General features: G+C 42.3%; 1 protein-coding gene across 1 annotated transcript in view; it reads left to right on the top strand.

Moving 5' to 3' along the window:
- Positions 1 to 24,747, top strand: part of ccdc170 (coiled-coil domain containing 170) — a 107,060-nt gene that overhangs the window by 13,103 nt on the left and 69,210 nt on the right. Inside the window, exons 3-6 of the mRNA XM_055639010.1 lie at positions 14,093 to 14,120; positions 17,691 to 17,819; positions 19,079 to 19,335; positions 22,905 to 23,043. Of these exons, the coding sequence (XP_055494985.1) occupies positions 14,093 to 14,120; positions 17,691 to 17,819; positions 19,079 to 19,335; positions 22,905 to 23,043 (553 nt within the window). The remainder of the gene's footprint in view (positions 1 to 14,092; positions 14,121 to 17,690; positions 17,820 to 19,078; positions 19,336 to 22,904; positions 23,044 to 24,747) is intronic.

The raw sequence follows: 24,747 nt of genomic DNA, 5'->3' as shown, positions 1-24,747 counted from the left end.
TGCTATATATGTAAACAGCAACCAATTGTACATGGTCAAGTCCCACAAACAGCATGTGAAATGAATGTCTGGTTAAGCAGTTTCAGATGACGACAGAATTCCCTGTTCTTGTTTAAATCATGTCACTCGATCTGCTGCATCAACCTAACGAGGCATATCAGAGCTCTGTCAACACAAATCTGGAAACAGCACTCCTCAATTCTGAAGGTACACAAAAATGCTGGAGAAACTCAATGGGTGCAGCAGCATCTATGGAGCGAAGGAAATAGGCAATGTTTCGGGCCGAAACCCTTCTTCGGGCCCGAAACATTGCCTATTTCCTTCGCTCCATAGATGCTGCTGCACCCGCTGAGTTTCTCCAGTATTTTTGTGTACCTTCGATTTTCCAGCATCTGCAGTTCCTTCTTAAACACTCCTCAATTCTGAACTGCAGTCTGCCTAAGAGGAACTTAAGTTGGACCATCAACTTGTGCTGTGAGTCAGTGACAGAATGACACAATATAGTTGATACTGCAAGCATTATGAGCAGAATGCTTTGTGAAGATGTGTGTCTGTGTGTGTGTGCCTGTCTATTTGTGTGTGTGTGTGTGTGTGTGCACGTCTGTATGTGCGAGTGTGTGTTGTGTCTGCGTGTGTGAGTGATATGGTTTAGTTCTCATTAGATTGTTTTTTGAGGATATGATTGCGTTGTTTCTCTCTGTAGTAACATGGAATACGATTGATATAATTATTCTGTTGAACTGCAGCCTGTACTATACTGTAACTTGCAGAGATGCAATAATGTGTTGGACATGGTACCAATTATTTGTTACATAATATTATGCATCTGTGGGGATAAATGTCCACATTAAAATGTCGTTTCTGAAAATACATTGATGTCTCAAAAAATACAAAATAATTTATAAATTTCAAGTTTGTAAAATCAAAATTATCATTTCCGTAAGCAACCAATCAGAAGCTTACCTTCAGCGTTGAATAACTCTTGATAATAATGGTAGAGTCATAGAGTTATACAGCATGGTCACAGGCCCTCCAGCCCAACTTGCCCACACCGACCAACATGTCCCATCTACACTAGTCCCAACTGCCTGCGTTTGGCCAATATCCCTCTAAACCTAACCTATTTCTGTACCTATCCAAATGTTTCTCAAATGTTGCGATAGTACCTGCCTCAACTACCTCCTCGTTTCATACTACTAGCTCGTTCCATATACCCACCACCCATTGTGTAAAAAAAGTTACCCCACAGGTTCTTATTAAATCTTTTCCCCATCACCTTAAACCTATGTCTTGTGGTTCTTGATTCCCCTACTTTAGGCAAGAGACTATACATTTGCCCAATCTATTCCTCTCATGATTTTATACAACTCCTGTGTGTGACCCGATGACTGTAACAATCGTACAGTTTTATTGGAAGATGGTTGGATTGGGGTCCAGTGAAGCAAGGCCAATCCCAGAGTTTCCATTGCTATCAGGACAAGGAAACACCAATACTTTCCCTGATTACTTACCATTACTTTCTTTGGTCTGAAGAAGGCTCGACTCACCTATTCGTTTTCTCTAGAGATGCTGCCTGACCCGCTGAGTTACTCCAGCATATTGTGTCTATCCTCCGTGTAAACCAGCATCTGCAGTTCCTTCCTACACCGTTACCTTCAAGTTCTCCCGAAGCCACACGGACACAAAATGGACACATTTCTCCTTTCTTTCGTGCTTGTTGGAATTGTGAAACTCCATGGTTAATAGCAAAACGGTCCTGCCTTCACCACAGCACTGTAGCAGTTGACGAAGAGGACTGTCACTCTCAAGGGCAAACAAACATAGACCACCAATGCAGACAGTTCAAATGATGCAAATACACAGCATGTAGTGAATAATTAACTTATTGCAACTGTTTTTTTTTAATACATTTTACAAGAACACAAGAAAATAGGAGCAGGAGGAGACCACCGGGATTTCAAACCTGCCACTTCATTCAATAGGATCATGGTTAATCTTAAGTGGTGGAGGCAGGTTCATTGGTATCATTTAAAAATAAATTGGATAGGCATATGGATGAGAAGGGAATGGAGGGTTATGGTATGAGTGCAGGCAGGTGGGACTAAGGGGAAAAAAAATTTGTTCGGCATGGACTTGTAGGGCCGAGATGGCCTGTTTCCGTGCTGTAATTGTTATATGGTTATATGGTTATATCTTCCCCGGACCACAACTCCTCTTCAGTGCCAGTTCCCCATGGCCCTCAATTCCCAACCTTTTATAAATTAACCACCTTCCTTTTTAAATACCCCGATGATCTGGACGCCTCAACCCTCTGGGGAAGAAAATTCCACAGATTCATCACCCCCTGAGAATAAACCATGATTAAAGCAACAAGTTTTAGCAAACCTGAACCTTCCTAAACCTCTCCTTATAACATGATAAAATGTTCTGCAGAATTACATGGTCGGTCGAATGTTTAAATGAGGCCATTGTCTCAAGCTAATGATATTCAAGTAACGCTGTGTTGTTATCCATTTCACTTCAACACAACCAATCCACTTAATCTTAGTCCCAACTAATCCTTTGTCTTTTGAATTTAATTTAAAGTACTGTAATCAATAAAATAAATGGGATCCCACCCTGTGTTGTATTTGTTTACAGTTTTGAACCATTTTGCAATGGTAGTGGGGATGGATACTCATTAGTTATAGTCATAGGTTCTTAAAACTTAAAACATCATTAAGTGGTTAAAACTCTATGTCACTCTTCCAGGGAGATGCTAACTGCATTTTGTTGTCTCTGTATTGCACACTGACAATGTCAATTAAAGTTGAATCTGAATCTGAAGCTTTGGGGAAATGATTATGGTGTTAAACTGATCAATGAACTTATGAAACTGGCGTCCTTGGTGAAGTTAGACACAAAAGGCTGGAGTAACTCAGCGGGTCAGGCAGCATCTCTGGAGAAAAGGAATAGATAACGTTTTCGGCCGTAACCCGCTGCTGTAGATTTGGGAGGAACAACAGCAGCAGCAGATTAGCAAGAGATACGACTGATTCGCTCTAGCCCAAGTGGGAGGAGAGGGGTGAAAACAGTTGAAAACTGAGGAATTTGCTTTGTAAATTGGTAAATCAGGCAATTTATCAGTCAATTTAAGCAGGACAGCTCTTAGCGAGCGGCAGTGAGTGAGCGGCCTTGTGAGGGAAGTGCCCTGTGAGTAAAGTGTGAGTCTTTGGCTCGAGAGTCTTCGGCGAGGAGGCTGAGGAGAGGAGACCACGCAATACGCTTGAGAGGTAGAGACGAAAGAAGGAGATGTCAGGCAAGCTGATTCAGTGCGATGTTTGCAGTATGTGGGAGGTCAAGTACACCGCTGGTGCCTCTGGCTGCTACAAATGCGAAAAATGCATCCAGGTAGAGCTCCTGAAGGGCCGTGTTGGGGAACTGGAGAAGCAAGTGGATGACCTCCGGTTCGTACGAGAAACGGAGTCGTTCCTCGACAAGTCCTACAGTACGATTGTTACACCTAAGGTACTGGAACAGAGAAGGTGGGAGACAGTGAGAAAGGGAGGGAAGCATGGAATGCCAACGTCCCCGGGTGGTGTACCTCTTGTAAACAGGTTCATCCGCTTAGAAGCTGTTGGGACAGAAGACGTGAGCGGCGGACTGGCTTGCGATGCGAATAGGGCTGTTGAGCCAAAACCAAAAAGGCCTAAGGCAGGCAAGGCGATTGTAGTGGGAGACTCCATCGTGACAGGTACGGACAGGGGTTTCTGCGGCAACAGACGGGATGCAAGGATTGTGTGCTGCCTTCCCGGTGCCAGGATCCAGGATGTCACGGACAGAGTGCAGAAAATCCTCAAGGGCGAAGGTGAACATCCAGAAGTGGTAGTGCATGTCGGCAGAAACGATGTCGGAAAAAAGGGGATGAATATTCTGCAGCGTGACTTTAGAGAGCTCGGAAAAATGTTGAAAAGCAGGACCTCCAGGGTTGTTATCTCCGGTTTGCTTCCAGTTCCCCGTGCTGGCGAGAGCAGGAACAGGGAGATACGGGACCTGAACGTGTGGCTGAGGAACTGGTGCACGGGGCAGGGATTTAGATTCTTAGATCACTGGGATCAGTTTTGGGGTAAGGGGGAACTGTACAAAAGGGACGGATTGCATCTTATAACATATAACCATATAACAATTACAGCACGGAAACAGGCCATCTCGGCCCTACAAGTCCGTGCCGAACAACTTTTTTTCCCCTTAGTCCCACCTGCCTGCACTCATACCATAACCCTACATTCCCTTCTCATCCATATGCCTATCCAATTTATTTTTAAATGATACCAATGAACCTGCCTCCACCACCACTGGAAGCTCATTCCACACCGCTACCACTCTCTGAGTAAAGAAGTTCCCCCTCATATTACGCTTTAAACTTCTGTCCCTTAATTCTGAAGTCATGTCCTCTTGTTTGAATCTTCCCTATTCTCAAAGGGAAAAGCTTGTCCACATCAACTCTGTCTATCCCTCTCATCATTTTAAAGACCTCTATCAAGTCCCCCCTTAACCTTCTGCGCTCCAGAGAATAAAGACCTAACTTATTCAACCTATCTCTGTAACTTAGTTGTTGAAACCCAGGCAACATTCTAGTAAATCTCCTCTGTACTCTCTCTATTTTGTTGACATCCTTCCTATAATTGGGCGACCAAAATTGTACACCATACTCCAGATTTGGTCTCACCAATGCCTTGTACAATTTTAACATTACATCCCAGCTTCTATACTCAATGCTCTGATTTATAAAGGCTAGCATACCAAAAGCTTTCTTTACCACCCTATCTATATGAGATTCCACCTTCAAGGAACTATGCACGGTTATACCCAGATCCCTCTGTTCAACTGTATTCTTCAATTCCCTACCATTTACCATGTACGTCCTAACAGGTGTAGGTCCAGCATTCTGGCAGGCAGGTTTGCCACTGCTACACGGGTGGCTTTAAACTGAATAAGGGGGGTGGGGTGTCGAATGGGATAGTGGAGGATGGAGTTAAAGGGAAAGGGTTTCTTAAATGTCTGAGCGTAGAGACCGAGGGGTGTAAAATGAGGGTAGAAGCAATAGGTAGCAAGGTGAAAAGTAAAAGTGGCAGGCAGACAAAACCCGGGCAAAAATCAAAAATGGACACTTTTCAACATAATTGTATAAGGGGTAAGAGTGTTGTAAAAACAAGCCTGAAGGCTTTGTGTCTCAATGCAAGGAGCATTCGTAATAAGGTGGATGAGTTGAATGTGCAGATAGCTATTAATGACTATGATATAGTTGGGATCACGGAGACATGGCTCCAGGGTGACCAAGGCTGGGAGCTGAACATCCAGGGATATTCAATATTCAGGAGGGATAGAGAGAAAGGAAAAGGAGGTGGGGTAGCGTTACTGATTAGAGAGGAGATTAATGCAATGGAAAGGAAGGACATTAGTTTGGAGGATGTGGAATCGGTATGGGTAGAACTGCGAAACACTAAGGGGCAGAAAACGCTGGTGGGTGTTGTGTACAGGCCACCTAACAGTAGTAGTGAAGTTGGAGATGGTATCAAACAGGAAATTAGAAATGTGTGCGACAAAGGCAAAACAGTTATAATGGGTGACTTCAATCTACATATAGATTGGGTGAATCAAATTGGCAGGGGTGCTGAGGAAGAGGATTTCTTGGAATGTATGCGGGATAGTTATCTAAATCAACATGTAGAGGAACCAACGAGAGAGCAGGCTATTTTAGACTTGGTATTGAGTAATGAGGAAGGGTTAGTTAGCAATCTTTTTGTACGTGCCCCCTTGGGCAAGAGTGGACATAATATGGTTGAGTTCTTCATTAGGATGGAGCGTGACATTGTTAATTCAGAAACAATGGTTCTGAACTTAAAGAAAGGTAACTTTGAGGGTATGAGACGTGAATTGGCCAAGATTGACTGGCAATTAATTCTAAAAGGGTTGACGGTGGATATGCAATGGAAGACATTTAAAGACTGCATGGATGAACTACAAAAATTGTTCATCCCAGTTTGGCAAAATAATAAATCAGGGAAGGTAGTACATCCATGGATAACAAGGGAAATCAGGGATAGTATCAAAGCGAAGGATGATGCGTACAAATTAGCCAGAAAAAGCAGCATACCGGAGGACTGGGAGAAATTCAGAAACCAGCAGAGGAGGACAAAGGGCTTAATTAGGAAAGGAAAAATAGATTATGAAAGAAAACTGGCAGGGAACATAAAAACTGACTGCAAAAGTTTTTATAGATATGTGAAAAGAAAGAGATTAGTTAAAACAAATGTAGGTCCCTTGCAGTCAGAAACAGGTGAGTTGATCATGGGGAACAAGGATATGGCGGACCAATTGAATAACTACTTTGGTTCCGTCTTCACTAAGGAAGACATAAATAATTTGCCGGAAATAGCAGGGGACCGCGGGTCAAAGGAGTTGGAGGAATTGAGTGAAATCCAGGTTAGCCGGGAAGTGATGTTGGGTAAATTGAATGGATTAAAGGCCGATCAATCCCCAGGGCCAGATAGGCTGCATCCCAGAGTACTTAAGGAAGTAGCTCCAGAAATAGTGGATGCATTAGTAAGAATCTTTCAAAACTCTTTAGATTCTGGAGTAGTTCCTGAAGATTGGCGGGTAGCAAACGTAACCCCACTTTTTAAGAAGGGAGGGAGAGAGAAAATGGGGAATTACAGTCCAGTTAGTCTAACATCGGTAGTGGGGAAACTGCTAGAGTCAATTATTAAAGATGGGATAGCAGCACATTTGGAAAGTGGTGAAATCATTGGACAAAGTCAGCATGGATTTACGAAAGGTAAATCATGTCTGACGAATCTGATAGAATTTTTCGAGGATGTAACTAGTAGCGTGGATAGGGGAGAACCAGTGGATGTGGTGTATCTGGACTTCCAGAAGGCTTTCGACAAGGTCCCACATAAGAGATTAGTATACAAACTTAAAGTACACGGCATTGGGGGTTCAGTATTGATGTGGATAGAGAACTGGCTGGCAAACAGGAAGCAAAGAGTAGGAGTAAACGGGTCCTTTTCACAATGGCAGGCAGTGACTAGTGGGGTACCGCAAGGCTCAGTGCTGGGACCCCAGCTATTTACAATATATATTAATGATCTGGATGAGGGAATTGAAGGCAATATCTCCAAGTTTGCGGATGACACTAAGCTGGGGGGCAGTGTTAGCTGTGAGGAGGATGCTAGGAGATTGCAAGGTTACTTGGATAGGCTGGGTGAGTGGGCAAATGTTTGGCAGATGCAGTATAATGTGAATAAATGTGAGGTTATCCATTTTGGTGGCAAACTATTATCTAAATGGTGGACGACTAGGAAAAGGGGAGATGCAGCGAGACCTGGGTGTCATGGTACACCAGTCATTGAAAGTAGGCATGCAGGTGCAGCAGGCAGTGAAGAAAGCGAATGGTATGTTAGCTTTCATAGCGAAAGGATTTGAGTATAGGAGCAGGGAGGTTCTACTGCAGTTGTACAGGGTCTTGGTGAGACCACTCCTGGAGTATTGCGTACAGTTTTGGTCTCCAAATCTGAGGAAGGACATTATTGCCATAGAGGGAGTGCAGAGAAGGTTCACCAGACTGATTCCTGGGATGTCAGGACTGTCTTATGAAGATAGACTGGATAGACTTGGTTTATACTCTCTAGAATTTAGGAGATTGAGAGGGGATCTTATAGAAACTTACAAAATTCTTAAGGGGTTGGACAGGCTAGATGGAGGAAGATTGCTCCCGATGTTGGGGAATTCCAGGACAAGGGGTCACAGCTTAAGGATAAGGGGGAAATCCTTTAAAACCGAGATGAGAAGAACCTTTTTCACACAGAGAGTGGTGAATCTCTGGAACTCTCTGCCACAGAGGGTAGTCGAGGCCAGTTCATTGGCTATATTTAAGAGGGAGTTAGATGTGGCCCTTGTGGCTAAGGGGATCAGGGGGTATGGAGAGAAGGCAGGTATGGGATGAGTTGGATGATCAGCCATGATCATATTGAATGGCGGTGCAGGCTCGAAGGGCCGAATGGCCTACTCCTGCACCTAATTTCTATGTTTCTATGTAACCCTTCTTCAGACCTTGGTGAATACTTGCTTCGGCACATCATCTGGCACAATGGTGACCCACTAATTATCCAACCAGTGGCCTAATGCTGAAGCATTTGTCAATGATCAATGAGCCCCTGATCTAAACCCCCAATGATTGTGACACGTCATTTATGTGATGCACCTCCACCCCATTCTCTGATCTTCAGCACAGCTTCTAAAGTTACTTTGGTCCAGTGCCACAACGATTTGACAATTGCTGGGTTCAATTTAAACAGACAATTCCCTCAGGGATGGGACAATAAAAGAATACAATGGACAGTGCTGCGCAGCAAAGTAAAATTCCAAGTGGGATCAAGCCGAAATGATTTAATTCCACCGGATGGTTCACAGTTATCACATTCACATTACGAGGAAAACATCATCAAAAGAATGTAAGAGGCATACGTGGTCTGAGAACATATGCTACCAATCATATCGGCAAGTATTCCGAACTAAAATTGATTTCTGGGTTATGCTTTGCTCTAACCTTGTATCCTTTTTTCTGATACATTCAGTTGCATTGCGCACAAAATAGATGTGAACTTTATCTTTCTTTTTAACTAAATTGCTCCCAGAATTATAACACAATGAAAAGCTCCAAAGAAGATGGACATCATTCTGGTTATAAAACTGGGCAAATGAAGCAACGATTCAACCACGTGGAAATGTTATGTGGTTCATTTCAACTGCAATATCAATTTCTTTATGTGATAATTTTTATGTGCACGCTTAATTTTTATGTGTAGCCAGCTTTTTCCGATGCTGAGTTTTAGTAACTGAGTTTATGAAGTGTTCATTTATTGCTTGGCCAGGAAAGTTTATGATAATGCAACCACTGAAGCAAGTGAATAAACACATTGCACTCTGGAAGTAATCACTCTGTGAATGTAAAAACTTCAGAGTTGGTGAAAAGTTCCCTGTCGCACATTGTAAATTCACAGGGGCTTGTGGTGCCCGAGAATAGAAAACCTCAGCATGGAACAAATACTCCAGGATATTAGGGCAAGGCGGCATGGTTCAGGAGGTATTTCTTACAACAGCGGAGAAGTGGTGGATGTTCGGGTACATTTTCAAAATCCAGCCCCTACTCTAGTTTTTATGAGCGCTGCCCGATCCAGGCAAACCCCAGCCTGCCGCGGGCCTCCAGCCATCGCCTTTCTTGGATGTTTCATCTCTCTCCTTGCCCGTCCACCTTTGTGCCCCCGGGTTGCCTCCCACAGCCGACCTTGAGGACGCAGTAAGCCAGACCCTAGTTCCTTCTCCTACCGGCCTTGCTCCTCGCCTGTCGCTTCCTTTGTTGTCATATGCAAAAAGGTTTTAACTTTTTATGCATTTAAAATGAAACACAATTGTGAGCAAATTTGGGCACCATATCTGAGGAAGGATGCCGGCCCTGGAGAGGGTCCAGAGGAGGTTTACAGGAATGATCCCAAGAATGAGTGGGTTAACTTATGATGAGCGATGCAATGGCTCATTAAAGTTTGAGATTGTGAGCTGGGAGCTTTAGTTTATTTTTTTAATTTTCACGTGTACCAAGGTACAGAGAAAAGCTTTTCTGTTGCATCTCATCCAATCAGCGGTAAGACAACGCATGATTATGTTCCAGCAGTCCACAGTGTTCAGATACAGGCTAAAGTGAATAACATTTAGTGCTAGATGAAGTCCAGTAAAGACCGATTAAAGATTGTTCGAGGGTCTCCAATTAGACAGATGGTCGGCCAGGTCACTCGGTTATAGGATGGATGGATAGGCTGGTGATAGGTTGAGCAATGGATTTCCTTTGGTTAGTTACTTTTGTATTTTTGTATTATTGTTTGTTTGTTGCTTTTATGTGTATATGTAAGTATATGTAAGAAGAAAAAGATAACAAACAGAATAAGAGGGGGTGGGTTTCTTAAATGTGTATATTTTAATGCTAGGAGCATTGTAAGAAAGGTGGATGAGCTTAGAGCCAGGATTGACACCTGGAAGTATGATGTTGTGGCAATCAGTGAAACGTGGTTGCAGGAGGGCTGTGATTGGAAACTAAATATTACAGGATTTTGTTGCTTCAGGTGTGATAGAATTGGAGGGGCAAGAGGTGGAGGTGTTGCATTGCTTGTCAGGGAAGATATTACAGCAGTGCTTTGGCAGGATGGATTAGAGGGCTCGTCTAGGGAGGCTATTTGGGTGGAACTGAGAAATGGGAATAGCAACACTTATAGTGGTGTATTATAGACCGCCAAATGGGGAACGAGAATTGGAAGAGCAAATATGTAAGGAGATCGCAGATATTAATAGTAAGCACAGGGTAGTGATTGTGGGAGATTTCAATTTTCCACACATAGACTGGGAAACACATTCTGTAAATGGGCTGGATGGTTTGGAGTTTGTAAAATGTGTGCAGGATAGTTTTTTGCAGCAATACATAGAGAAGGGGCAGTGCTGGACCTCCTGTTAGGAAATGAGACGAGTCAGGTGGCGGAGGTATGTGTTGGGGAACACTTCGGGTCCAGTGATCACAATACCATTAGTTTCAATATAATTATGGAGAGGGTCAGAACTGGACCTAGGGTTGAGATTTTTGATTGGAGAGGCTAACTTTGAGGAGATGCGAAAGGATTTAAAAGGAGTGAATTGGGACATTTTGCTTATGGGAAAGATGTGGAAGAGAAATGGAGGACATTTAAAGGTGAAATTTTAAGAGTACAGAATCTTATGTCCCTGTTCGGTTGAAAGGGAATATTAAAAATTGGAAAGAGCCATGGGAAATTGGACACTTGGTTCGGAAAAAGAGAGAGATCTACAATAGGTATAGGCAGCATGGAGTAAATGAGGTGTTTGAGGAGTATAAAGAATGTAAAAAGAATCTTAAGAAAGAAATTAGAAAAGCTAAAAGAAGATATGAGGTTGCTTTGGCAAGTAATGTGAAAGTAAATCCAAAGGGTTTCCACAGCTATATTAATAGCAAAAGGATAACGAGGGATAAAATTGGTCCATTAGAGAGTCAGAGTGGACAGCTATCTGCAGAGCCAAAAGAGATGGGGGAGACATTGAACAATTTTTTTTCTTCGGTATTCACCAAGGAGAAGGATATTGAATTGTGAGGTAAGAAAGTGGTGAATCTCTGGAACTCTCTGCCGCAGAGGGTAGTCGAGGCCAGTTCATTACCTATATTTAAGAGGGAGTTAGATGTGGCCCTTGTGGCTAAGGGGATCAGAGGGTATGGAGAGAAGGCAGGTACGGGATACTGAGTTGGATGATCAGCCATGATCATATTGAATGGCGGTGCAGGCTCGAAGGGCCGAATGGCCTACTCCTGCACCTGATTTCTATGTTTCTATGTTTCTATGTAAGGGAAACAAGTAGAGTAGCTATGGAAACTATGAGATTCAAAGAAGAGGAAATACTGACACTTTTGAAAAATATAAAAGTGGATAAGTCTCCAGGTCCCGACAGGATATTCCCTAGGACATTGAGGGAAGTTAGTGTAGAAATAGCAGGGGCTATGACAGAAATATTTCAAATGTCATTAGAAATGGGAATAGTGCCGGAGAATTGGCATACTGCGCATGTTGTTCCATTGTTTAAAAAGGGTTCTAAGAGTAAACCTACCAATTATAGACCTGTTAGTTTGACGTCAGTGGTGGGTAAATTAATGGAAAGGATACTTAGAGATGATATATATATATATGCATCTGGATAAACAGGGTCTGATTAGGAACAGTCAACATGGATTTGTGCCTGGAAGGTCATGTTTGACTAATCTTCTTGAATTTTTTGAAGAGGTTACTCGGGAAATTGATGAGGGTAAAGCAGTGGATGTTGTATATATATGGACTTCAGTAAGGCCTTTGACAAGGTTCCTCGTGGAAGGTTGGTTAAGAAGGTTCAATTGTTGGGTATTAATGGTGGAGTAGCAAGACGGATTCAACAGTGGCGGAATGGGAGATGCAGAGAGTAATGGTGGATGGCTGTTTGTCAGGTTGGAGGCCAGTGACTAGTGGGGTGCCACAGGGATCTGTGTTGGGTCCACTGTTTGTCATGTACATCAATGATCTGGATGATGGTAAATTGGATTAGTAAGTATGCAGATGATACTAAGATAGGTGGTGTTGTGGATAATGAAGTAGATTTTCAAAGTCTACAGAGAGATTTAGGCCATTTGGAAGAGTGGGCTGAAAGATGGCAGATGGAGTTTAATGCTGATAAGTGTGAGGTGCTACATCTTGGCAGGACAAATCAAAATAGGACGTACATGGTAAACGGTAGTGAATTGAGGAATGCAGTTGAACAGAGGGATCTAGGAATAACTGTGCACAGTTTCCTGAAGGTGGAATCTCATGTAGATAGGGTGGTAAAGAAAGCTTTTGGTGTGCTGGCCTTTATAAATCAGAGCATTGAGTATAGAAGTTGGGATGTAATGTTAAAATTGTACAAGGCATTGGTGAGGCCAATTCTGGAGTATGGTGTACAATTTTGGTCGCCTAATTATAGGAAGGATGTCAACAAAATAGCGAGAGTACAGAGGAGATTTACTAGAATGTTGCCTGGGTTTCAGCAACTAAGTTACAGAGAAAGGTTGAACAAGAGGTCTTTATTCTTTGGAGCGCAGAAGGTTAAGGGGGGACTTGATAGAGGTCTTTAAAATGATGAGAGGGATAGACAGAGTTGACGTGGATAAGCTTTTCCCACTGAGAGTAAGGAAGATTCAAACAAGAGGACATGACTTGAGAATTAAGGGACAGAAGTTTAGGGGTAACATGAGGGGGAACTTCTTTACTCAGAGAGTGGTAGCGGTGTGGAATGAGCTTCCAGTGGAGGTGGTGGAGGCAGGTTCTATTTTATCATTTAAAAATAAATTGGATAGTTATATGGACGGGAAAGGAATGGAGGGTTATGGTCTGAGTGCAGGTAGATGGGACTAGGGGAGAATAAGTGTTCGGCACGGACTAGAAGGGCCGAGATGGCCTGTTTCCGTGCTGTAATTGTTATATGGTATATTATATATATGGTTAAATGTGTGTGTGTGTGTGTGTGTGTGCGTATATGTAACATATGTGTATAAGTGCGATTGGTATGTTAGCTTTCATAGCAAAAGGATTTGAGTATAGGAGCAGGGAGGTTCTACTGCAGTTGTACAGGGTCTTGGTGAGACCACACCTGGAGTATTGCGTACAGTTTTGGTCTCCAAATCTGAGGAAGGACATTATTGCCATAGAGGGAGTGCAGAGACGGTTCACCAGACTGATTCCTGGGATGTCAGGACTGTCTTATGAAGAAAGACTGGATAGACTTGGTTTATACTCTCTAGAATTTAGGAGATTGAGAGGGGATCTTATAGAAATTTACAAAATTCTTCGGGGGTTGGACAGGCTAGATGCAGGAAGATTGCTCCCGATGTTGGGGAAGTCCAGGACAAGGGGTCACAGCTTAAGGATAAGGGGGAAATCCTTTAAAACCGAGATGAGAAGAACCTTTTTCACACAGAGAGTGGTGAATCTATGGAACTCTCTGCCGCAGAGAGTGGTCGAGGCCGGTTCATTGGCTATATTTAAGAGGGAGTTAGATGTGGCTAAGGGGATCAGAGGATATGGAGAGAAGGCAGGTACGGGATACTGAGTTGGATGATCAGCCATGATCATATTGAATGGCAGTGCAGGCACTCCTACTCCTGCACCTAATTTCTATGTTTCTATTATTTGTAAAGTTCTATGTTTACATATTCTGTTGTGCTGCTGCAAGTAATAATTTATTTGTTCTGTCTGGGACATATGACAATAAAACACTCTTGACCACACCTGTCCTGCATGCCATGCTCCATAGGGTTTGTTGGTCCTCAGTTTCAGGATTTTTTTTATTGATGACCTGCTAATCACTCGTTATAGTTCTTTCAAAAAGACTTTGTAAAAGATCAATCTTTCAAGTTATGATTTTGCCATCCAGCCATTGTTTGGACTTTGTGCCATTTATGTAGCCTGTGTTCACACCTTTTCTTGTCTCACTGCAGGAGCCGGAGCCGAATGGAGACTCACAAGGTGCGTATTGTGGTTGCTCATGGTATCGGCAGATGAACTTTCAACGCAGTGGTGGGAGAATGCACTGTGGTTTCAGCAAGGATATCACACGCACATTTAACAAAACACTAAGAGGAAAATAATATGGACATCCCATGTGTTTGTCCGTTTATAATGCTAACAGTAATTATTAGTGTTACAAATACAAAGTGTTTTCGAAAAGCGGATCTTAAGGTCATTAGTGCTAGGAGTAGAAGTAGGCCATTTGGCCCATCAAGTCTACTCCATCATTCAATCATTTAATCCTAACCCCATTCTCCTGCCTTGTTCCCATAACCTCTGACACCTGTACTAATCAAACATCTACCTCTCCCTTAAAAATATTCACTGACTTGGCATCTACAGCCTTCCGAAGCAAAGAATTCCACAATGTTTTCCTCATCTCCTTCCTAAAAGAAGGTCCTTTAATTCTGTGGCTGACTTCTAGTCCTAGACTCTCCTACTAGTTGAAACATCCTCTTCATATCCTCTCTACCCAAGCTTTTTACTATTCTGTATGTTTCAATGAGGTCCCCCCCCACAAAGTGCTAGAGGAATTCAGCAGGTCAGGCAGCATCTGCGGAGGCAAGGAACAAATGACAATTATGGTCAGGCCTTTTTCTTCAGACTGATGAGTCTGCATCGGTCTGATGGAGTGTGTAGGAAAGAACTGCAGATGCTGGTTTAAATCGAAGGTAGACACAAAATGCTGGAGTAACTCAGTGGGACAGGCAGCATATTCATCAGTCTGAAGAAGGGTCTCGACTCGAAAAGATACCCATTCCTTCTCTCCAGAGATGCTGCCTGTCCTGCTGAGTTACTCCGGCATTTTGTCTCTACCTTCGACCTGAAGGATACTGACCTGAAACACAATCAAACCAATCCCTCCACAGACTCTGCCTGATTCACCGAGTTCCTCCAGCACTTTGTTTTTAACTGAAGGTTCCAGCAAAAGACTTTGAATGTAACTTGACATATTCAAACATTTACAATATTTATCAACTTAAGCAGGCAATTAAAAATGTATTAAGAATCTTAAAAACAATCTAAAACGGTAAAAAAAACCCTTAAAATACTAAGTGACAATTAAATTACAATACAATTACAAATACAATTAAATTATCAACTCAGAAAATCTAACTTACCTCAAACTTATTGGAGCTGTTTCTCCTCATTGAAGTGGATGAACTTCCTGAACACATGCCTGGAATAACTGGCAAGGTTTCAGTGAGTAAACTTCCCAGAGAAACTACTGGGAAACAGAAGGAATTTGGCCCTTGCCATTGGACTGCACAAGGAATGGGAGTGATGAGGACCGCACAGGAAGCCCATGCAAGTGGCTCTTTATGGTCTATTTATTACACTAGAGAGAGAGAGAGGCCATTTGGCCCCTTTGGGTGCGTGGCAGCTCCCAGGTGAGCAATTCCATCAGTTCCATTCATCCACTTACTTCCCCACAAATATTCTCTCACTATCCGATCTCCCTTTAATTCTATTGCCACTTACTTTGGGAATTTAAAAAAAAAACATAAACTGAAGTTAGAGGTAAGATAAATTTAAATAAGTTAAAGTTGAGGATGAGTTAAAGAGTGGACATTTAAAAAAAAAAAAAAAAAAAAATTCAAAATAGACTTTATTCGAGAGATAAATATATACAGTACATGATCCATACAAAACTCCATTCGACATTCTCGGAGGCTATACATACATTCAATAGTTTCCCCAATTCACAATCTTACCCCACACCCTTGCCACTCATGTGGCCCACTGGTGTGGAATCCCTTCCCTTGTTTTGAGGGGTGTCTCCACCACACCCTGCCCCCCATGTCCAGCAGTGGAAGGAACTTAGACTGTGGTTGTCCCCCACCGAGCCTTGGCGTTGGCTGCATCGAGCTTCAGTGCGTCCCTCAGCACGTACTCCTGCAGTCTGCAGCGGGCCAGTCGGCAACATTCCCCGACGGACATCTCGCTCCGCTGGGTGGTCAACAACGCTCGGGCAGATCAAAGAGCGTCCATTGATGACCTTCCAGCGGCACTCGATGTCAGTCTATGAATGTGTCCCTGGGAAGAGTCCGTAAATCACAGAGTCCTCAGCTTGCAGACAACACCCAAGGTCAGGATTGAACCTGTGTCGCTGAAGCTGTGAGGCAGCAGCACCAACTGCTGCCTCGTTGTTGGGTTAGTTTGGGCCTACTTGCAAAAGGCTGTATGATTCACTGCAGCCACGTCAGGTCGCAGCAGCTTCCACATTCTCAGCACTTTACTGGATTAAAGAGTCCTGAATTCTTTATGCATAAATTAAAGACTCTTTTACATTTATAACTCCTGGTAATTTCCAGGCCCGCCACCCACTCAATCGTCCTCAAAGTTAAAAAAAAAAAGTTTAGATTACTTTTCAGTCAACTCTTTCATGTACTGCATGCAAGTCTGCTCATTCTTTCAAATTGGTATATCTCAGTTCTGATATTGCCCATACAAATATGTTTGCCTTGCCTAATATATGACTGAATGTGTAGGAAGTGATCTCTCATTTCCATATTTCTGTGTCTCCCTCTCCCCTGACTCTCCATCTGAAGAAGGGTCTCGACCCGAAACATCACCCATTCCTTCTATCCAGAGATGCTGCCTTTTCCGCTGAGTTTCTCCATCATTTTGTGTCTATAATATGACTGAAACCAAAGATCATGGAGCGGATATGATCTTTGACTGAAACTGTGTCCAACCCTCAAAAAATTCAACTAAGTTTTAAACTTGCAAAGCTATTAGTTAAAAAAAGACACAAAGTGCTGGGTAACCTTAGTGGGTCAAGCAGCATCTCTGGAGATCAGGATTCTATTATTGAGCTGGTAAGGGATGAGCCCATTTTGGAGGCTACTGAACACTGAGACGAGTAAGATAGACACAAAATGCAGGAGTAACTCGGTCGGACAGGCAGCATCTCTGGAGAGAAGGAATGGGTGACGTTTCGGGTGGAGACCCTTCTTCGGACTGAGAGTCGGGGGGGAGGGAAACAAAATGGAGGGTGAAAACTAGAGATCAAAGGCGACTAAATCAAGGAAAATATAGAATATATCATTGTTAGCTTGGGGAAGTTGACAATGAGGCATACAAAGTAAAATTTAATCAGGAGGACAGTCAAACTGGTTGGAGAACTAGGATGGGGGAGGGATGGAGAGAGCGTTAAAGTAAGGGTTACTTGAAGTTAGAGAAGTCAATGTACATACTGCTTGCTTGTAAGCTGTCCAAGCGAAATATGAGGTGCTGTTCCTCCAATTTGCGTTGGGCCTCACTCCGACAGTGGAGGAGGCCCAGGACAGAAAGGTCAGTGTGGGAATGGGAAAGGGAGTTAAAGCGTTTAGCAACTGGGAGACTAGGTAGGTCGAGGCAGACTGAGTAACACAGTTAAGCAGGGAGCTTGGATGTAGAGCACATTATGATTGGGACAGAATTGGGTCCAGATCTATTGGAGTAGGGGCACGACTGTTCTGTAGGTGTGAGCACTTGTTGCCACTGTGCTGCCGCTCACGAGCTGTGTTTTACTTCATTCTTTAGGGGACGTTTGAGCCTTTGGTGGAATTTCCTGCTTCACGTGAAGAACTGAATCACCATCGGGTGGCATCTGAAACTGCTCGCTCTGAGCTGGCTGCCTTGCAGGTCAAATACAAGAGCAGTCAGGCTGAGGTAATCAGAAACACAAGGGAGAGTTTTTTTCTGCCTGATGTTCATATAAAGTTAAATGATTAAACATTAATCGCTTTGTTACTCTGTAAAATAAAGCATTTCACAAGCAATGAAGATAGACACAAAAAGCTGGAGTAACTCAGCGGGTCAGACAGCATCACTGGGGAAAAGGAATAGGTGATGTTTTGGGTCGAGACCCTTCTTTGCGACCCGAAACGTCACCTATTCCTTTCTCCAGAAATGCTGTCTGATCCGCTGAGTTACTCCAGCTTTTTGTGTCTATCTTCGGTTTAAACCAGCATCTGCAGTTCATTTCCTACACATTTCATAAGCAATGCTCACTTTAATTCAAAAAGTTCCTTTATTGTTTTCCCCTCTTTTCCTCCTCTCTGTGAATTTTATGACCACTTGTCCATTGTAAATCCCCTCATCAGGACATGAATAAATCATCTCTCGTTACATACAATAGTTAATTTCATGGTGTATTGCGGGAAAAAACTGTCTCAAATTCTTTTAATGATCTGCTTTTCCAAATTACTTTTACCAATTTGATTTACATTAACAATAAAATCCCTCATGTTATTTCACTAAATTTGTCACAATTTCCTTATGTTTCGATTAAAGCACAGGCCAATAGTATTGTGCCTTTCAAGGATCCATGAACCACCCACATTATTGTCTCTGATCTCCATTCACACTCATTCCTCCAGACAAGTTCATTTACCACTGCTGGTGTTATGCAGCCTTCTTGTTGCAGAGCTCTCTCTCACTCCTTTAAAACTCTGAGCTTTTAAAATATCAAGTCCCATGGAGTGTGGTGTTGCAAGCAGTGGACTTAATGTAATCATGTTTCCGTCACGGTCACTAGTTTGAAATTTGAGCAGCTCTTCAAGAGCCTATGACTGCCCTTCATCTTCTGCTGTGTGAAATGTTGATGTTCTGATAGTCTCGTGTCTCAGGACAAATACCACCCATTATTCTGCCTGAGAGCAATTTTTCCCCCTGTCTGTTGCCTGACCTAGTCTACTGACCTCATCAATCTCTGGATCCATCTCACGTCGAGCATAATTGGGAAGATTGGAAAGTCACGATTAATTTTATGTGACATCTTTACATTTAATTAGATTTCCAGAGAACCAACTGGTTTAAACATGATCTTGGCTGGCATAGAATGGCTGTCTTTACTTTGGCTATCGTTTTAAATCAAAACAGATCATTAACTCCTTGTCAATCTGGGTGTTGACAAATCTTCCCTCCAGCTTACAGATACTTGCATGAGTCTTGCGTCCCGAGAGGGCTACATCCAGGAACTGAAGGCAGAGATTGAAAGCTACAAGGCAGACAACACAAGACAGGCATCTCTAATTGTTTGCTTGAGGGGAAGGCTCCTGGAATCCGAGGAAGAGGCCGGAGCACTTCTCACATCAAAGACTCGAGCAGAATTAACTCTGCAAGGTTTGCAGAATGAGAACAGGGATCTCCAGCAGAGGAATACAGAGTTGGAGAAGAAACTCAGGTTAGTACCTTGGATCATTAAAACAAAGGACACCACTCCCTGCCTATACATAGAACATAGAACAATACAGCACAAGAACAGGCCTTTTGGCACATAATGCCTGTGCCGAACATGATGTCAAGACCAATTCTTATCTGCCGGCTCATAAAATCATAAGAGATAGGAGTAGAATTAGGCCATTCGGCCCATCAAGTCTACTCCGCCATTCAATCATGGCTGATCTATCTCGCCCTCCTAACCACATTCTCCTGCCTTCTCCCCATAGTACACCCATACTAACCAAAAATCTATCTATCTCTGCCTTAAATATATCAACTGACTTTGCCTCCACAGCCTTCCGTGGCAAAGAATTCCACAGATTCACCACCCCCTGACTAAATTAATTCCTCCTCATTTCCTTCCAAATAGAATATCCTTTAATTCTGATGATACGACCTCTAGTCCTAGACTCTCCCACTAGTGGAAACATCCTCTCCACATCCACTCTATCCAAACCTTTCACTATTCTGTACATAATCCATATCCTTGCATTCCCTGGTACACAAAAATGCTGGAGAAACTCAGAGGGTGCAGCAGCATCTATGGAGCGAAGGAAATAGGCAACGTTTTTGAGCTGTGCCACTCAGTATTCTAATTACGGGTCTGTGAAGGAGAGAGACAGGGAACATGGTTCTTTGAAAAAAAAGATTTATTTTAAAGAAACCAAACTGATCATTGCGAAGTCAAATAGAAGGGAGGGAGGAAAGAGCAAGAGAGAGAGAGAGAGAGAGAGAGAAAGTGGGGAAATAAGATGAGTGTGAATAGAGATGTCATTAGAAACGGGAATAGTCCCCGAGGATTGGTGTACTGCGCATGTTGTTCCATTGTTTAAAAAGGGTTCTAAGAGTAAACCTAGCAATTATAGACCTGTTAGTTTGACTTCAGTGGTGGGCAAATTAATGGAAAAGATACTTAGAGGCAATATATATAAGCATCTAGATAAACAGGGTCTGATTAGGAACAGTCAACATGGATTTGTGCCTGGAAGGTCATGTTTGACTAATCTTCTTGAATTTTTTGAAGAGGTTACTAGGGAAATTGACGAGGGTAAAGCAGTGGATGTTGTCTATATGGACTTCAGTAAGGCCTTTGACAAGGTTCCTCATGGAAGGTTGGTTAAGAAGGTTCAACTGTTGGGTATAAATGCAGGAATAGCAAGATGGATTCAACAGTGGCTGAATGGGAGAAGCCAGAGGGTAATGGTGGATGGCTGTTTATCGGGTTGGAGGCAGGTGACTAGTGGGGTGCCTCAGGGATCTGTGTTGGGTCCTTTGTTGTTTGTCATGTACATCAATGATCTGGATGAAGGTGTGGTAAATTGGATTAGTAAGTATGCAGATGATACCAAGATAGGGGGTGTTGTGGATAATGAAGAGGATTTCCAAAGTCTACAGAGTGATTTAGGCCATTTGGAAAAATGGGCTGAAAGATGGCAGATGGAGTTTAATGCTGATAAATGTGAGGTGCTACACCTTGGCAGGACAAATCAAAATAGGACGTACATGGTAAATGGTAGGGAATTGAAGAATACAGTTGAACAGAGGGATCTGGGTATAACCGTGCATAGTTCCTTGAAGGTGGAATCTCATATAGATAGGGTGGTAAAGAAAGCTTTTGGTATGCTAGCCTTTATAAATCAGAGCATTGAGTATAGAAGCTGGGATGTAATGTTAAAATTGTACAAGGCATTGGTGAGACCAAATCTGGAGTATGGTGTACAATTTTGGTCGCCCAATTATAGGAAGGATGTCAACAAAATAGAGAGAGTACAGAGAAGATTTACTAGAATGTTGCCTGGGTTTCAACAACTAAGTTACAGAGATAGGTTGAATAAGTTAGGTCTTTATTCTCTGGAGCGCAGAAGGTTAAGGGGGGACCTGATAGAGGTCTTTAAAATGATGAGAGGGATAGACAGAGTTGATGTGGACAAGCTTTTCCCTTTGAGAATAGGGAAGATTCAAACAAGAGGACATGACTTCAGAATTAAGGGACAGAAGTTTAGGGGTAATATGAGGGGGATCTTCTTTACGCAGAGAGTGGTGGCGGTGTGGAATGAGCTCCCAGTGGAAGTGGTGGAGGCAGGTTCATTGGTATCATTTAAAAATAAATTGGATAGGCATATGGATGAGAAGGGAATGGAGTGTTATGGTACGAATGCAGGCAGGTGGGACTAAGGGGAAAAAAAAAAATTTTGTTCGGCATGGACTTGTAGGGCCGAGATGGCCTGTTTCCGTGCTGTAATTGTTATATGGTTATATATGGTTATATAAAAGCATAGTCATACGACACAGATACAGTTTGTACCAAGCTACCATTTACACCAATCCTACATGGAACCGTTTTTTATTCTCATCTTCTTCTCTCGGATCATAACTCACACACACACACACATACACAATTTACAGTGGCCAATTAACTTTTGAACCCTCACAATGTTTGGGGTGAGGATGGAAGATTGAGCACCCAGGTTAACCCCAAGCTGTCACAGGGAGAACATGTCAATTGTGCACAAAGAATCAAACGTGGGTCACTGGAGATCTGAGGTTGCAGCACGAATAGCTATGACACTGTGTAATGCCCCTGTCCCACTTAGGAGACCTGAACGGAAACCTCTGGGGACTTTGAGCCCCACCCAAGGTTTCCGTGCTGTTCCCGGAGGTTTTTGTCAGTCTCCCTACCTGCTTCCACTACCTGCAACCTCCGGGAACCGCACGGAAACCTTGGGTGGGGCGCAAAGTTTCCAGAGGTTTCCGTTCAGGTTTCCTAAGTGGGACAGGGGCATTACTCTATATTTGCAATTGAAGCTTTAAAACTCACACCTCGCATGAGGTGAATGAAGAGGGGTTAGTGGGGAACGGGGTTGAGTAGAATATTGATAAGGAAAGGGGGAAGCTAAAGTGACGTGGGTGAACATTAATGGGAATGATACGAAGGGAATAGTTGGCGTCCAAGTGAGATGATAGAAGATACGATGCACCAAGGTTTAGAAGTAGCAGCAAGCATAAAAGTAAGTGAAACAATTGAGGACAATGTTAGCTCCGAATTCATCACTGCCTGCCCTGCCCTGCCATGGCAGGCTATCCAGCACCAGCCGCCAGATAAGCAAGAAGTGGAAGAAAGTAGCAGAAGAAGAAAAGGGAAGAATTAAAAGATAGAAATGCAGGAGGAATATTGAACGAAGAAGAAGATGGGAAGAGAGAATGAAAGAGGAGGGCAAAGAAAGGAAGAATGTGACCATATTGTTTGTTATAAAGAGAAAATAATGAATGTTTTGAGGGTGTATGCGAAATAGATTGCACGTGATCATATTGTCATATTCAATCAATAAGAGCTGGAGGAACTCAGCAGATCACAGACAGCGTCTGTGGAAACGGACAAAGGACATTTTGGATTGGGACCCTTCTTCAGGAATTTTAACCTGAATTAGTATTATATATCATGCTAGCATAATTATATTTAGATGGCTAAAGAATTAATTTTAATCATGAAGACATTAACATTCCAGCTTTTCTTGTGTCTTTCCTGACAAGAAAACTACTGACAGAGCAGGACGAAGTCCAGCAACAGGACCACAGGAGATTGAAACAGTATGATGAGTTTCTGATCAAGCTCACCCATGCCGTTAATATGGATTGTGGAGGAGCAGATCTGGATTTCCTTGTGTCACAGGTATCTCAATAGCATTTCAATTCAAGGAACCAATATCTCTATTAATAGTTAGTCAAACTCTCTCAGGAGTCACAATTCGAATTGTCTGATCTTAAAGAGGTGTACGAAATCATGAGAGGAATAGATCGGCTAGACCAGCGTTTCTCAACCTTTTTATTTTTATTTTTAATTTTTTTAATAAATTTTATTTTTATTAGCGGTACAGTAAATCACATTAATACATCGCATATATCTTATTACATTATGTTGTAACACTTAATTTTTGGAGCTTTAAAAAAGATTTCATAAAAAAGTAAGGAAAGTTCAAGAATGAAGGTGCAGGCAAAAGAGAAAACCCCTTAGGGAAGGAATTTAAAGAAAGGAAATAAGACCCTAGAAAGAAAGAAAAAAAAAAAAAAAGAAGAAAGGAAAATCAATCGCTGTATTGTAACACAAAACTCCGCAAAAAAGGATATACCAACCGTGTTTTTATTAAAAATTTATTTTATACCCCCCCATTTTTTTTATTTTTAACTTATTATTGCACCTTACGGTAATATTCCATAAACTACCACGTCTTTTGGAACATCTGCTTTGCCTGCTAGGATAGTCTGATCTCTTCCAAGTGTAGTGTTTCGAACATGTGTGAAATCCACATTTTTGTTGTTGGTATTGGAGTATTTTTCCAAAATTTCTCAACCTTTTGACCCTTGCGGAATCCTTGAAATAATGTTCATGTCTCAGGGAACCCCTACATAAAAATTATATATATCCTTATTACTCTGTTTCTTTCTCTTTCATAAACGTAAAGTTCTTAAGGCAAACATAATATATTTTTCTGCTAACTGGTTTAAGCTAAATATAACGTGTGTTTTTCTCAAGTTTATTGAGAATGCAAAAAAAAACTGAAATTAAACTGCTTGTTCAAAACTGAAGCAAATAAAGGCAAACAGAACTAACCTTGGAGGAAAAAGAGAGAGGGAGAGAGAGAAAGAGAGAAAACAACACACATAAACTTTTCATAAACTAACAAAAACATAGATGAATACATTTTTGATAAACTAACAAAAATAAACATAAACATACTTAATTTTTTTTAAATTCATATAGCATCCCTAAATGATGGGTAAAAATGACTAAATAACGTGGGTGAATGAGGGACTGTACCTGCACGCCACGAGTCCCTGCATGCATCTGTACTCGAGTGAGTCACATGATGATACACAAATCTTTCACGTACAGCTCCTGTCCACTGACCATCAATCAATCAGCCTTTATTGTCATCTTGCAAGCGACAGTTGTACAGTGCAAACTGAAACGACGTTTCCCAGGGAATACCGGAGCACCGCACATGAAATTTAAAACGTTTCACACATAATAACACTAAAAAGAATCCAGTCCCTGATGGAACAGTATAAATAGTTAAAAGCAGGTAAAACAACAACGTTAAAATACAGTAAAATCAATCATAAAAATGTCTGAGGCAGCTGATTTGAGTGGCCAGTGCCAGTTATTAAAGTGGCCAGTGCCAGCCGCAGAATCAAGTGACTGTGGTTTCAGGTTTAGCAGCCTCACAGCCTGTGGCAGGAAGCTGTTTAGCAGTCTTGTAGTCCGGGCTTTGATGCTGTGATATCTCTTGCCTGATGGCAGGAGATCCAGGTGTATGTGGAGGGGGTGCAGTTTGTCCTTAGCAATTCTCTGAGCTTTTTTCAGACGACGGCTCTG

The sequence above is a fragment of the Leucoraja erinacea genome, chromosome 8 (assembly GCF_028641065.1).
Source record: "Leucoraja erinacea ecotype New England chromosome 8, Leri_hhj_1, whole genome shotgun sequence".
NCBI lineage: Eukaryota > Metazoa > Chordata > Chondrichthyes > Rajiformes > Rajidae > Leucoraja > Leucoraja erinaceus.
This window is presented reverse-complemented; position numbering and strand designations above follow the sequence as displayed.